General features: G+C 34.8%; 3 protein-coding genes across 6 annotated transcripts; 2 read left to right on the top strand and 1 right to left on the bottom strand.

Annotated features, from left to right (window-relative positions):
* The first annotated feature begins 587 nt into the window (after positions 1 to 587).
* Positions 588 to 5,813, top strand: Amacr (Alpha-methylacyl-CoA racemase). 4 transcript variants are annotated; one of them, XM_077440173.1, is made up of 4 exons: positions 590 to 679; positions 970 to 1,777; positions 3,949 to 4,056; positions 4,197 to 5,813. In XM_077440173.1, the coding sequence occupies exons 2-4, from the start codon at positions 1,754 to 1,756 to the stop codon at positions 5,229 to 5,231; spliced, it is 1,167 nt and encodes a 388-aa protein (XP_077296299.1). In that variant the 5' UTR covers positions 590 to 679; positions 970 to 1,753; the 3' UTR covers positions 5,232 to 5,813. The 4 variants fall into 4 exon arrangements, with proteins under 4 accessions (XP_077296300.1, XP_077296299.1, XP_077296302.1 ...); XM_077440174.1 differs by lacking the exon at positions 970 to 1,777 and having other exon boundaries at positions 588 to 679; XM_077440176.1 differs by lacking the exons at positions 590 to 679; positions 970 to 1,777 and adding an exon at positions 3,100 to 3,230.
* LOC143917736 (proteasome inhibitor PI31 subunit-like) lies at positions 973 to 1,727 on the top strand. The gene is made up of 2 exons (XM_077439316.1): positions 973 to 1,584; positions 1,629 to 1,727. Exons 1-2 carry the CDS (start codon positions 973 to 975, stop codon positions 1,725 to 1,727), a joined length of 711 nt encoding a protein of 236 aa, XP_077295442.1.
* Positions 5,193 to 11,762, bottom strand: LOC143918331 (thiamine transporter 1-like). Its single transcript, XM_077440169.1, has 8 exons — positions 11,654 to 11,762; positions 11,372 to 11,616; positions 7,852 to 7,982; positions 7,437 to 7,581; positions 7,237 to 7,358; positions 6,984 to 7,142; positions 5,998 to 6,233; positions 5,193 to 5,925 (listed from the first exon to the last, which is right to left on the bottom strand). Exons 2-8 carry the CDS (start codon positions 11,604 to 11,606, stop codon positions 5,640 to 5,642), a joined length of 1,314 nt encoding a protein of 437 aa, XP_077296295.1. The 5' UTR covers positions 11,607 to 11,616; positions 11,654 to 11,762; the 3' UTR covers positions 5,193 to 5,639.
* Between the last annotated feature and the right edge of the window lie 1,787 nt (positions 11,763 to 13,549).

Below are 13,549 nucleotides of genomic sequence, written 5' to 3' on the forward strand. Positions count from 1 at the left end.
CAAAGAACCACGCAAGCTCTTGATATTCGCGGCACACATTTTTTACGAATCCTAAAGTTATGAAGTACATACATATGTACTTCATCGGCAGTCGCTAGCTAGTCCGTACATACATAGGTGACAAAACGTTAACTATCATCGGTTTTCTCCTTCACACGCGATCTCACTCGCGCGCGTTAGATCGAAGTGGTGTCCGCGGCACAACAAATGCCGGGGCACTCGCATTACGATACTCTGCAGTATCGCAACGCATATTTCATTCGTATTAATAATCTCATTTTCAAAAAACTTATATAAAAATTTTGTTTATAAAATTTGTGAAGGCTTCTTTTTTTTCATCAGTAAAATTCCTTGGCATGCCTTAAATTCAGTTGCCTTAACGTAAAAAGGTTTGCTGCCACTGACGTAGGGGAAACACTAAATACAGTCGTTGGCCATTTGAAGTTTAATGTCAAAAATTTAAAATCCTGTGACAATATTATTGTATTGTCTTTGGTATCATAATATACGTATGTATTAATTTAAAATCAATTGAATTAATGTAGTTTTTTTAAATCAAATGCCGATGCGTACTCGTACTAAATATTTTATTCATCTGGCAACACCGCGCCGGTAGCTATTGCTGAACGTCATTTGAGCGTGATTTGCGATCTTCGCAGTCTCTCCAGTAATTGTTACGGTAATTAAAATTATTTTAATTAATTTAATGCTTAAAGTTACCCTTGTTTGTTCGAGAAATATACTACCCTTAATGTGGTGATTGCATAAAATTATGTGAAATACATACTTATTTTTAAAAATAAAATAAATGTCATATCACATATGCGTGTAAATATTTGTGCAATGAACAATCATTACAATATTTCAGTAAATATTTATTAAGTTTTAATAAACTCTGATATAATCGATTCACGTAGAATGTTCGATTTCATTATTTAGTATAAAAATTATGTAAAATATTCGAAACAGGTCATGGAGATTAACACGTTTGGATGGGATCTGCTCGTGAGGAGTTTGAAATGTAATCCACTTACAAAGGAAAAAATATTAGTAGCTTTCATTCATTGGAGTCTCATTCGAAAAAAATTGAAATCCATTGGAATCGGAGAGGAAAAAGCCCTTTCACCCGAAGATATATGCAGCGAGCTTTTACCGGATGGATGGGACAAAAACGAAAAATTCTCCCTCCGATACTTGTTCGAAACTAGTGTTTACATTTTACACGGCTTCAAATGCGGCGAAACGATAATATTCAACCTGCTGGACACCACCGATCTCACCACATCTAACACCGCCATAGACATCAATGATACAGTTATAAGGTTAACGGGCACGCTCCAACAGATGATACCGACATACATTAAACTGACGGCCAAACTAGAATCGACTCTACTACAAACTATTATAAGAAGAACGGTCAAAAACTCTGAAGCGCAGACGGACACGCCTGTAGATAAAAGTGACATCCGCCGTATCGCTATCCCATCATCCTCATCCCAGCCGAGTGTTGGAAACACTAGAACGGAAGAGAGGAGACAATATCCTGATTTTGGGGAGTCTGATTTGAATCCGTTCGGCGTCGGAGTCGGACGTGGGATGATATTTGATCCATTGCGTGCACGTCCCAGAAATCCTTTCGATCCGGGCTTCGGGGCTATCGGTGGATTGCCGAGGGGTTCAGTACCTCCCGGGGCGAGGTTCGATCCGTTCGGTCCTCCTGCTGGTAGATTTGGATATCGTGGGAATTATCCCGATGCAGATCATTTCAGACCTCCCGGTAACGATGATATGTTTATGTAATGGGTTTATAAATTTAATGGTGTCAAAGAATCTCGTATTTAGATTTTTTTTTCTCTGACTTGTCTTATAAACGTTTAATTTCTTTCAGTAATTTAAATATAATATTTATTCCATTATTATTCATTCGAGTTAGTACTTTAAAACAATACATTCATATATATATTTGTGATAAACAAGTGAATATCTTGAATTGATAACTTTATTATTAGTATCTTGTAGATTATAATATTTGTTATTAAAAAAGGTACTATCTGATAAAATTTTATTAATTGATTATGTAATTTATTTGATCAAAATCAACACCAGCATTTAACCCTTTGCCCGCGGCAATAAATATAGCGAACAAGCCCTGTACGCGGCACCTTTTTCGCGAATTTGGCAATCGAATTTTCGACCTTAAATACAGATTTTAATATTTACTCAAGTAACCAGATATATTAATTAACACATTAAGTATTATTTTAAACAATAAAATACATAATATATCTCGTAGTTTTGGATTAATTGTCAAATAATCATTCTTCATAATTGTATGAAGACGTGACGTCACATTAACGAGGTTTCAGTATGGTTCCACAAAAAACTAATTTTTGACTGGTATATATTCATTTTAAGCAAATTGAATAGATGGCATTCAACTCTCAGTAATATGTTCAACCAATTTTGAACCTTAAAACAGTTGAAATAGGCGCATATAAGGCTCAAAATCCCGTGCAAAGTTCAGAAATTCTATGGAAGACAGCCGCGCTTCAGACTTGTCGCCCAAAGCTTCCATAGAAGACGTCCGCGGGCAAACGGTTAATAATTAATGCTGTTTAAGGTTTTATATATTAGGTTGTATGTATATGTATAATATATATTATTTATATGGTATTTCTACCTCACTGTGGTATAGTATTTTGCGTGACGATGATACTATAAGAGGATTGATTACTTATTTGCTCACTTTGGATGGCTGCTATATGATATTATTTAAAATGAATACATATGTACATATACAACAACAACAGTATGTTTCAGTAAAATGTATAGAAATTGTTTTTTGAATAAAATTACAAGAAATTATGATACTTGATACTTTTTTCCGTTTTACAGTAAACGTATGCATATGTATGTAGCTTATGTGTGGAATGGCACATCAACCAAGTGGTTGCTTTGGCTCTTCTTACAGACCGCCACCTCTTCTCGGAAGTTTTTGATCATACAAACTTTTTCTCTAGTATTTTGGCTCTTGTTTCATTCTCCATTGGACGATTTGTATGTTCTGCGATTGTGTGACGTTCGATAATAAATTCGATTGATATAGATAACAGCTGTCAAATTTAAACGTGTATGACTTGCAATTCGAATCGTACAGTTCTTGCCATGACACCATTTAATATAGATTATTTAAATTCGACTGAAAATATCGACTGTTTTACTACGAGAAAGTAATTTTTTTCGTTCTTTGTCCTTTGTTGTAAAAGTCTGGAATATACACAGATAGAGTCCAGGTTGAAAATCATATTCAGGTAATATTTTGGTTTCGAGGCTTTAAAAAAAGAACAGTTAAATCAATTTTAATAATACAAAACACCGTACTTCTTCTGGTAATATAAAATCTAGACTGTAACTTTTTATATATTGATTATAGGAATGTTTTTACTTTCTTTACATACGTATATACGAAGTATTATAATTGTGAGGAAATCCGACCTTTAGATTTCGACTGATTTGTGTCTAGTATCAATCGCTTATCAGGTCTTCATGGTATTTAAAAAACGTGTGTGATGGTGTGCATTTTGTTTTTTTATCTACAATCTGTTTTTTAGCAGAATTAATCCAGTAAAAAGCTGTTTAATAAAACTGACAAATATTATATAAAAGAAGCGAAAAGCCACATGAGATACCCTCAGCAATTTCCGAATAAATTTCATAAAACCAATGTTTGTTCCAGACTTTTTTTATAGCTTGTTGAAAATAATGTGCCTTATTGTATTTTGTTTTATTATAATTGAATTGAAATTCATGTTCACACATAAGCTCAAACACTTGTCATGTAATAATTATGGATTCATCAATAAACTACTAACTTGTCTTTTAATCACATATGTTTCTGTTCATTTTATATATTTTAAAGTTTGATTTTGTCGTGTCAATATTTTGCAGATGGCGTTAAAAGGCATAAAAGTAGTTGAAATGTTAGGATTGGCTCCTGGGCCATTTTGTGGTATGCTTCTTGCAGAATTTGGAGCAACCGTCGTTATTGTAGATAAGGTTGTAAACCAGTTATTTTAATACTATTTTTCAAATGACCTATACATACATATATGTATGTATATAAAAATCAATTCTATTCATCCATACTACATACATACATACATCATCTTAAATAAAATTTTCTTTGATATTTATAGATAGAACCGTTAATGATAGAGGACGTGTTAGGGAATGGTAAACGCAACCTTGCCTTAAATTTAAAAAGCCCAAAAGGTGTTAAAATACTACGAGAGCTGGTGCGAAAGTCGGACGTATTGATCGAACCGTTTAGACCGGGAGTGATGGAAAAATTAGGTCTCGGCCCCAACATTCTGATGGCAGATAATCCCAGACTGATATACGCAAGACTCACTGGCTACGGACAGTATGGGGAATTCCACAAGAAAGGAGGACATGACATCAACTATGTATCGCTTTCGGGATTATTGTCCATGCTCGGCCGGAAGAATTTAAATCCTATGCCTCCGATCAATTACGCTGCTGATTTTGCTGGTGGTGGAATGTTGTGTGCTATGGGCATCGCTATGGCTCTGTTCGAGCGGTCATCGTCCAACAAGGGTCAGATAATAGATTCCAGCATGGTCGAAGGGACTGCTTATACTTCGAGTTGGATTTTCAGGTCTCAAAAACTACCAATATGGGGTAAGGACGCCGGTGAAAATATTTTAGATGGAGGAGCGCATTTTTACAATACGTACAAGACTAAAGATGGAGAGTACATGGCTGTTGGTTCAATAGAACCAAAGTTTTATGCTGAATTGCTTTCAACTTTGAATATCAAAAATTCTGTAAACGATCAATTTATATCAGACCCCGAGTCCCAGAAGGAAATGTTAAGTAATTTGTTCATCACCCGGACGAAAGCAGAGTGGGATAAGATTTTTGAACAAGTTGACGCTTGTGTGACTCCCGTTCTGACTACTGAAGAGGCTGCTGCTTACCCGCACAACAAAACGAGGGGTTCATTCACTGTGAGCTATGATGGAAAAATTGCACCGACACCTGCTCCACGACTCAGTCGTACGCCTGCTTCGTCTCTAGCGAGTCAACGACCTCCACGTCACGGTGAACATACTGAAGCTGTGTTGTCGTATCTTAATTATAGTCCTGCTGAAATTGCAAAACTTAACAAAGAAGGCGCTGTGTACGTTGAAGCGAAATCCAACCTATGATATAAAATTAACAGTGATAAAGTATAATATATCGTAGATAAAGTAAAATGGGCTCTTGGTTATAAACTACATATATTTTTATATGATGATTTGTTTTATATTGTTTTTATTAAAGGCTTTTTAAAATTTTAGATTTTTTAATACACATTTCATGTCAGTCTTAAATAAAGCAGCGGTTAAATAAAATAGTACTCATTTGATTTAGATCTTTCTACAGAACTACATACGTTCAATCGAATTGTATCATTAAAGAATTAAATAAAAAAGAAAAAATAAAACACTAAGATTTCTTGTACATATTCTAAAACTTTAATACTACCATCTATAAAATTATATAATATCATAACACGAATATGAAATTAAATTTAATTATTTTCATTTTCGTTAGTTGTCAATTTGAAATTAAAATTATTTATTTTCATTTTCGTTAGTTGCCAATTCTTCTAGGTTTTCATTCTCCGTTCGTTTGCGTTTCACAAAATATGTTGATACAAACAAAACAAATCCAATCACACTCATTGTAGCAAAATATGAAGCGTACGCTTTGTACTGATTGCGAATAGTGAAATTAAATCCGTGTACTGATACAAACAAAAGCGTCATCAAAGACTGAATCGTCAATGCAAATAATGTATTCAGTCCAAATATCAAACCGAAACAATTATTATACTTAAGACCCTTTGCAATGTGAAAGCTAAAACAAGATAGAAATCGTTAACGAATAATTTTTTATACTTGTATGAAATGGTAGAAAAAAATATTATACCTTGCTATTGTGATCATATAATGATAGGTTATACTGAGGCATATATATCCCAAGTAGCATAGCCAAAGTGCCTCAGCGTACGAAGCAATCAAAATGACTATGCTTTGGAAGGCTGCGGCTATTGCCGGTAGTATGTTGTAGATATTTTGGTTTTTGAATCTTCTCAAGCCTGCCAATAGAGCAGCTCCGGACGACAAGATTGTTATTATTGCTTTCACAATGCCGTTGTATATGTTCTGAAACATTTTTCAAATGGTACAATACATATAAAATATGTACATACATCATCATCATCATCTACAGCCATTCACCATCCACCGCTGGATGAAAGCCTCTCCAACACCCTTCCAGTTTTGCACAACTCTCATCCATCTCACCCCACACATTTTCCTAATTTCGTCTACCCATCTTCCCTGCGGTCTTCCTTTTACCCTTTTGCATTCTCTCGGGTACCATTTAAGCACTTCTTTTGTCCACCTTTCGTCCATTCTTCTAGCCACGTGACCCGCCCATTGCCATTTCAATCTCTTTACTCTATCCACTATGTCCACTACCCTTGTCACACTTCTCACCCACGTGTTCCGCTTCCTGTATTTCCTTATTATGCCGAGCAAACAGCGTTCCATACTTCTTTGAGTGCATTGGACTTTGTATAGCATTTTGGCGTTCAGTGTCCAAGTTGTTTCACACCCATACGTCATCACTGGCAAAACGCATTGATTGAAGATCTTTTTCTTTAGGCAATTATTTTTGATTAAAAAACAACATTCATTCGTCCAAATGCACTCCGTCCTAATTTCTTACGTCTCTTTATCTCTTCATCTTTACTACCGGACATGTCAATTATTTGACCTAAATATAAATAGTTATTTACTACTTCTACTGGTTTATCATCTAATGATATGCTATCAGGCATGCAATAACTATTGAACATTAGTTTGGTCTTACATATAGATGTATATATAAAAAAAAAACGTAGAGCTTACTTTGTCTCCTAATTCAACTTCTATCCAAAGAATCTGAATGTACGATTGTACTTGATAATACCCTGCAGTAGAAGCAGCATACCAAATGGACCAGCAAACGACAGTATTTTGAGTATATGCCGATTTAATGTGCTTCCAAAATAAATGAATCACATTTTCCTGTGAGTTTTTAAAAACGTTGGAACATTATTTGAGCATTTGGATTTTAAAATGAAATAAAAAGAGTCATAGTTTACTTATAATATCTTCATACCTGTGTAAAATTATCAGCATGTGCGTCGTCGGAAGTCATCGGTATTTCTGCTTCACGGTGGAAGTAAATACTTTTTTTGACGGGGGGCAAAAATAGTGCCCATATTGTTGCTAATATTTGAGCTGTTGAAAGGAAATTCGTTTAGTTGGTAGATAAAATATTCGACGTGTAAAAATGTACGACTATGTCAAAATATTTACTAGTAAAAGTAATGTAATTGAGCTCCCGATAATCTAGCACGTCAAACGAAACTAACAGCTGAGCTGAAGCCCCGGAAATGAAGCGACCAAAAAGAGCTGACGATCTGGTATACGAGGCTACCTGATTATATTTATCTTTATCTACCTACAATCATACTTGAGTAAATATACAGTGAATAATTTTGAAATAAGCTTCTTTTTCTATTTATTAGTAAAAGGCCTTCTCGGTAACTTAATATTAAGATTTAAAAATCTGTATAAATGCATTATTGCTAGTAATTTCATTTTACGACCAGCGTGCTTTGCATTTATTATACTGATGTATATAATATATAAACATGCTGACTAATGTGTGAAATTTGATTCCATAAAAAATCTAATGAGTGTTGAATAAATTCTTCGATTATTTTGTTACCTTAGCAAACATATACGTATAGTAAGCTACTTCCGTAGCCATGTAGAGAGCATAACAGAATTGTGACACCTGCAGCCATTCTAAGCTTTCTGTCCATAACAATATGGCATACACTGCAATTCCAGACAGACCTACAAAGAAAAGAATAAACATGAAATGAAATATGCATTATGTTTTTTAAACCCCCATGAATAACCTATTTGGGTCGGTTTTGTTAAGCAGAACTGTACCGCCTTTACAAAAAACGGTTTCCTAAAAATAAAGTCTAGTTCACAGCAATATGGAGTATGCTTCGGTCATATGGTCTACCCGACCTGTATTTTGGACATCGATTTTTGTCAATTTTAGCATTTTCATATTACATTTTAACGTTTTAGGGCATTAAAAATGTTCAATTTAGCATCTATTTTTATTAAGAATTTAATTTTCAATAATAAAAAATTTCGATGAATTTTAATAAAATTTATATACATATATACAATTTAAAGACAACACAACCATTAAAGAATAATAGAAAAATTCAAAAATATTTTGCAATTAAAATTACAATAAAAAAAAACATGAATATAAAAATATAATACCAATTAAAATTGATTAAAACTTAACATGGAGCATATTTCTACAGATTCTTTTTTGAGATTCGTGCGACGATCGGTAACAATTATATTGTATTTACTAAAATACCTTTCAGCATCCACACTATTAACGGGACACCAAATAGATTTTAGAGGGGCACAACCAAACTCTTCATATTTAATTTTTGTTGCCATCAATAATATAAATATATCCGGCGTGGATTAACTTTTTATATTCTCTATTAATTGTCTAAAAAGTGCTGATATCCTTCCAAACATTGAGCCTCTGTTAATACATTAAACAATGGCAGGTTTCTAAAAAACAAAACTGTTTCTTTAACATTAATATTAGATTTTGAACCTGCCACAGATGGATTGAATAGTTTACTCAATGTTCAGAGGAATAGATTTGTGTCATTTAGTCTTGAGTGCGAATCTAGTTTTAAGACGCTTTTTTGAGCAGCCTTTTGGATACACAGCTCCAACTGTCTTCTTTTATTTACAGTAGTAGACAAAAGCAGTTGCTTGGTTTCGACAGGAAAAACACCGTCTATGGTAAACTGCAAGCTCTGTTTTATCCCCTCAAATTTTTCACATAATAAATGGGCAAAGGGATAGGAAGACCCTTCTAAATTGTCTATTAATTTTATAAATTTTATGCAAATTTCACTTTTGTTTGTTATTTTAGCATCTATTCGCATATTTTACGAATTGAGCATCTATTCCGAATTTTAGCATCAATTAAGCATTAATAGCAAAGTGCCCAAAATACAGGTCTCTACTTGTTACCAAAGTTATCCCATAAGGCTGGTTTGGTAAGATTGTTGCCAACTTATAATGACAGCCTCTCTCATTTTAAGGTCATAAGTTTGTCTCATCGCAGAAAAGTATCTGATCTATTACTCTTATATAAGGAAGTTAATGGTGTCTTTTATACATCTATTTTGGAAGACATCAATACATTAATATTAATACTCGATTCACCAGATGTACAAATCTTTGTTATCCACCTAATTTTTATAATGCATTATTAAATGGTACAATTGCACGGATATGCCGCCTTTACGATGCTGTAAATAATTGCCCTGATCTATTTTCTAACTCTATCAGTACTTTTAGGGTGAAGAAGCAAATCTGTGGTTGATTTGCTTCTTCAACTTCATTTTCATTCATTGTTTTGTTTATGTGTACTATGTTTTTGTTTTCATTATATTACCATGCGGTGCTCACTTTGATTAGAATCTAAATATTTTCTTTTATGGTTGTATCTTTTTTGTTTCACACTACTTCTTTCTTGTTATATTTTTATTCTGTATGTGTGCCATTAAAATAAAACAGAATTTTTGAATGGGAAATGCGTGCAGAAGACGATGGCTCAAGAAACTGGCGGCAGAATTTTTCAATGAAAGGCTCACCAGAATTATCTCTATCTAAAAAATGTTTGGATATAATGTATGTAGTTGGTTGATATGATATCTCAATTATGGAAACAACAATTTTGTGATACAATAAATTGTTTTCAGTTCATGAAAAAAGGATGTTTGCTTAAAAAATGACTTTCGCAGTGAAATTATAACATTCCTAATAACCAGTATAAACCTGCTTTTACTCATATAGAAAGTTTCACAAGTTCTTACTACAAGTTCGTAATTTTTCTATACGAACATACTCGTTACAGCTTTCTAATCTAACATATCAAAATAATCAAAATGATTAAAACACACCACTGCTTCAATTGTGTTCCTATAAAATGCTCGTCACTTAAAATATATAACTATGTACTTGACCTGCATAAATAAAAGTCAAACAAAAACGATTGCTTTATCGAAACATTCATACAATGTTGAGTGAAGATAAATATCATCACTTAACGTGACATTGAGATAAAATGCAAATATATATTATATCGCTATTCTGTGTGTATGTGTGTGTCTGCGATAACGTTCGCTGTACTATAATAGTCGTTTAGATAATGATGAAAGAAAAAAACTTCTATATATATACTGTTTGCTACCTCTAGTTATGTTTCCTCTAGGCAAGTCTCTGAGCATTTATCGCCATCTATTGAAAATTTACTTAATTAATTAATTAATTTTTCTATTGGTGTTTTATACTGTTTATATGTAAGCACGTAGTTGGTTTTTACCATTTTTCTTTTCATATGACGGGCTGAAAACCAGACTGGTACAAGTGACAATTTAAAAAAAAAGCTGGTTTAAGTGCTAAAATAATGGCATTTCATATAGTTTGTGGCTATTTGCAGGTACTATATCTTATAATCCGATTATAATTTCTTACATTTAATGTATGCTAGACTTGTTTAATCAATCGTTCATACTACGTCACTTTACGAGTTCGAACTAAATTTTAAGAGGTATAAAATAAAATTTTATCAGTAAACACGCTGACAGTGACAGTTCCCGCGCATGTGCAGAAGGCTTTGCGCCTGTCGCAGATATAGTACCTGCAAATAGCCAATAATTCGCAGATATAGTACCTGCAAATAGCCAATAATTCGCATATAGAGTACCTGCAAATAGCCACAACCTTTCATATATGCTATTATTTTAGCACTTAAACCAGATTTTTTTTTTAAATGTCACTTGTACCAGTCTGGTTTTCAGCCCTTCATATTAAACTATTTAATATGTATTTGAAAAAAATACATACGACTGCATTCGGACCGAACACAGCACCGACACATTTCTTTTAATTTTTTTATTTATATAATAACTTAATATGCCATAACCCATGCGATGATATTTCATCGGGCACAACACTAGTATAAATTAATACACAGCTACAATACGGCAAGTAATTGGGAAATAAAATACATATGTGCATGTGAAATAGCACAAATGTTTGTAAACACAATGGCATTGTTATGAAAATGACACGATACTATGTAGGTTAAGTAATGTGTGGGGGCACAATATTGACATTACCAGATACTATAATGAGCAGCTTGTATTTGAGATAGTCTGTGATGAGGAAGATGACGACGAGCAAGCCCAGGTAGGAGTAGGTGGATATCGGGTAGACTTCCTGATAGAGGGTCTCCTTCGTAATGTTCCGCCAGGGTCCGACCAGGAATTCGGAGACATAGGGCTCGGAAGGGCGGAGCTCACGAAGCAGGCCAAAAGTGCACAGCACCAGCGAAACGGTCACCCATTGCTCCATGGGCGATAGACTCCCAAGACCGGGGTCAGGGTCTGCTGCTCAGTGACCTGGTGCCGGTGCCAATCCACTCTCTCCAACCGATCGTTCACGACTGTGCTTGAAATAGAAGACATGTGTCGACTGTCGAAAGTCCCACTTTGTAAGCATTGCCTTGTGCGACCGGTAATCTTGGACTCTCTGGCGTCTACTATCATGGGGTTGATAAGATAACGATCAGACAGGCAACATGACAATAGGTTTCTGAAAATCAAAACCTTGGGAACGTTTTTCAGCCAATGTTTAAAAATACACTTCAGTAATGGGGATCTACCCGTGTTGTTTATTTGTTATGTAATCACCATTAAGGTATCGATGAAAGCTCCTCAAATTATATACCGTTCCTGTCGATTTATTTTTTTTATTTCTTTATTTCACAAGTTTTCTTTTATTCACCCGAAAAATTCAATTTTTTATTGTTTTTTTTTTTTTGATCGTCTGTCATTCATTCGTCTGGCTCAAAGTTTTACACTTTCTATAGCTTTCTATACAAGCCTATTCTTTCTATGTATCACTACGATATCGATTCAGTATCTATTCCTACGGAATTGTGTGATGATTTCAAATCGAAGTAATGATTTAAAATGAACGGAATCGAGAGAGAGTGGCGCGTCCACACACACGATATCTACTACCGATATTTGCAATATTTTCCATATCCAGTTCCTAAATACCAACCACAGGTTGCAATATGGGAATTGGATATGGAAAATATTGCAAATATCGGTAGTAGATATCGTGTGTGTGTGGGGTAAACGGACTAATAGTCATATGTGAACCAGTCACAGAACAACCGGTCGCTCTAGATCGGTCACACGTGATCACCCGTCACACTAAAAGTGGTCACACCCTAAAACTGGTCACACCCGAAAATTAGTCACGAAAAAACTGGTCACACCCAAAAATTCGACCAATTTTTAATTTTTGGGTGTGACCAGTTTTTTCATGACCAATTTTCGGGTGTGACCAGTTTTCTCGTGACCAGTTTTAGTGTGACAGGTGATCACGTGTGACCGGTTGTCCTGTGACCGGATCACGTGTGACCGGTTGTCCTGTGACCGGTTCACATTTGACTAGTAATCACCGAACCATTCCTACAGTCTTCCGATCGTTTTTGCCTTCTTCGGGAATATAATTTTGCCCCCTCAGCAAAATTTTATCCTTATCTAGGGCTGCCAGATATATTGATATCCAAACCGGGACATTTTAATGTATTCTCCCCCCCCCCCCTCCCTCCGTTTTTTTGTAGAAAACGTAAATTTAACAAATTAAATTTAAGATCCTTCCTTTTATAAACTAGCATTTCCTTTCTTTTTTTCCAGTTTATTTAGTTGTTTTAATATTAAATGAAATTAATTACATATTGCCAAAGAAGATGGAAAAAAAATAATTTTCTCAATCTCGCTTTTCTTGCTTTTTTAACCATGGATGTGGATCTACGGTGAGATTGAGATTCGTGCATTTTTTGCAGTTTCATAATAGCGGGGGGGGGGGGGGGGTTGGTATTTCTGAACAATGAAAGATCAATAAGCAGCTATCGAAAACCGAGACATTTGGCTGTCCCGAAAGTTCCCTTCGGGACGCCGCGACGAGAGGCTTGAAACCGGGACAAACCCGTAATACCGGGCAGCCCTATCTTTATCTCAAATTATTAATAATAAAATTTTTAAGCGCATAAATTGTTAGAACTATGGGGGATGAACGAATGAGACGACTGGCATGTTAATGCACGTGTTTATTATATGACAGCTGAAGGAAGAGTGAGTAGCGGCTTTCCGAACCCAGCCGAGTTGGTCCCCACTCGCAGGAAGGCAACCAAACTCGACCATGTCGTATAAGGGAGCCGCCACAGAACCTTGAAAATAACTGAGTATAATTTGTGCCCTCGGTGATAATTATATTCACTG

The sequence above is a fragment of the Arctopsyche grandis genome, chromosome 10, assembly GCF_051622035.1.
Source record: "Arctopsyche grandis isolate Sample6627 chromosome 10, ASM5162203v2, whole genome shotgun sequence".
Classification (NCBI taxonomy): Eukaryota; Metazoa; Arthropoda; class Insecta; order Trichoptera; family Hydropsychidae; genus Arctopsyche; species Arctopsyche grandis.

What these genes read in the sequence shown, in the direction of transcription:
- LOC143917736 (XM_077439316.1), top strand. Translation starts at nt 973, where the DNA reads ATGGAGATTAACACGTTTGGATGGGATCTGCTCGTGAGGAGTTTGAAA. An exon ending in TGAATCCGTTCGGCGTCGGA is followed by an intron (nt 1,585 to 1,628) that starts GTCGGACGTGGG and finishes TGCACGTCCCAG; the next exon opens with AAATCCTTTCGATCCGGGCT.
- Amacr (XM_077440173.1), top strand. Translation starts at nt 1,754, where the DNA reads ATGCAGATCATTTCAGACCTCCCG. An exon ending in AGATCATTTCAGACCTCCCG is followed by an intron (nt 1,778 to 3,948) that starts GTAACGATGATA and finishes AATATTTTGCAG; the next exon opens with ATGGCGTTAAAAGGCATAAA. An exon ending in CCGTCGTTATTGTAGATAAG is followed by an intron (nt 4,057 to 4,196) that starts GTTGTAAACCAG and finishes TGATATTTATAG; the next exon opens with ATAGAACCGTTAATGATAGA.
- LOC143918331 (XM_077440169.1), bottom strand. Translation starts at nt 11,606, where the DNA reads ATGGAGCAATGGGTGACCGTTTCGCTGGTGCTGTGCACTTTTGGCCTG. An exon ending in CAATTACATTACTTTTACTA is followed by an intron (nt 7,359 to 7,436) that starts GTAAATATTTTG and finishes TCCTTTCAACAG; the next exon opens with CTCAAATATTAGCAACAATA. An exon ending in TATATGATCACAATAGCAAG is followed by an intron (nt 5,926 to 5,997) that starts GTATAATATTTT and finishes ATCTTGTTTTAG; the next exon opens with CTTTCACATTGCAAAGGGTC.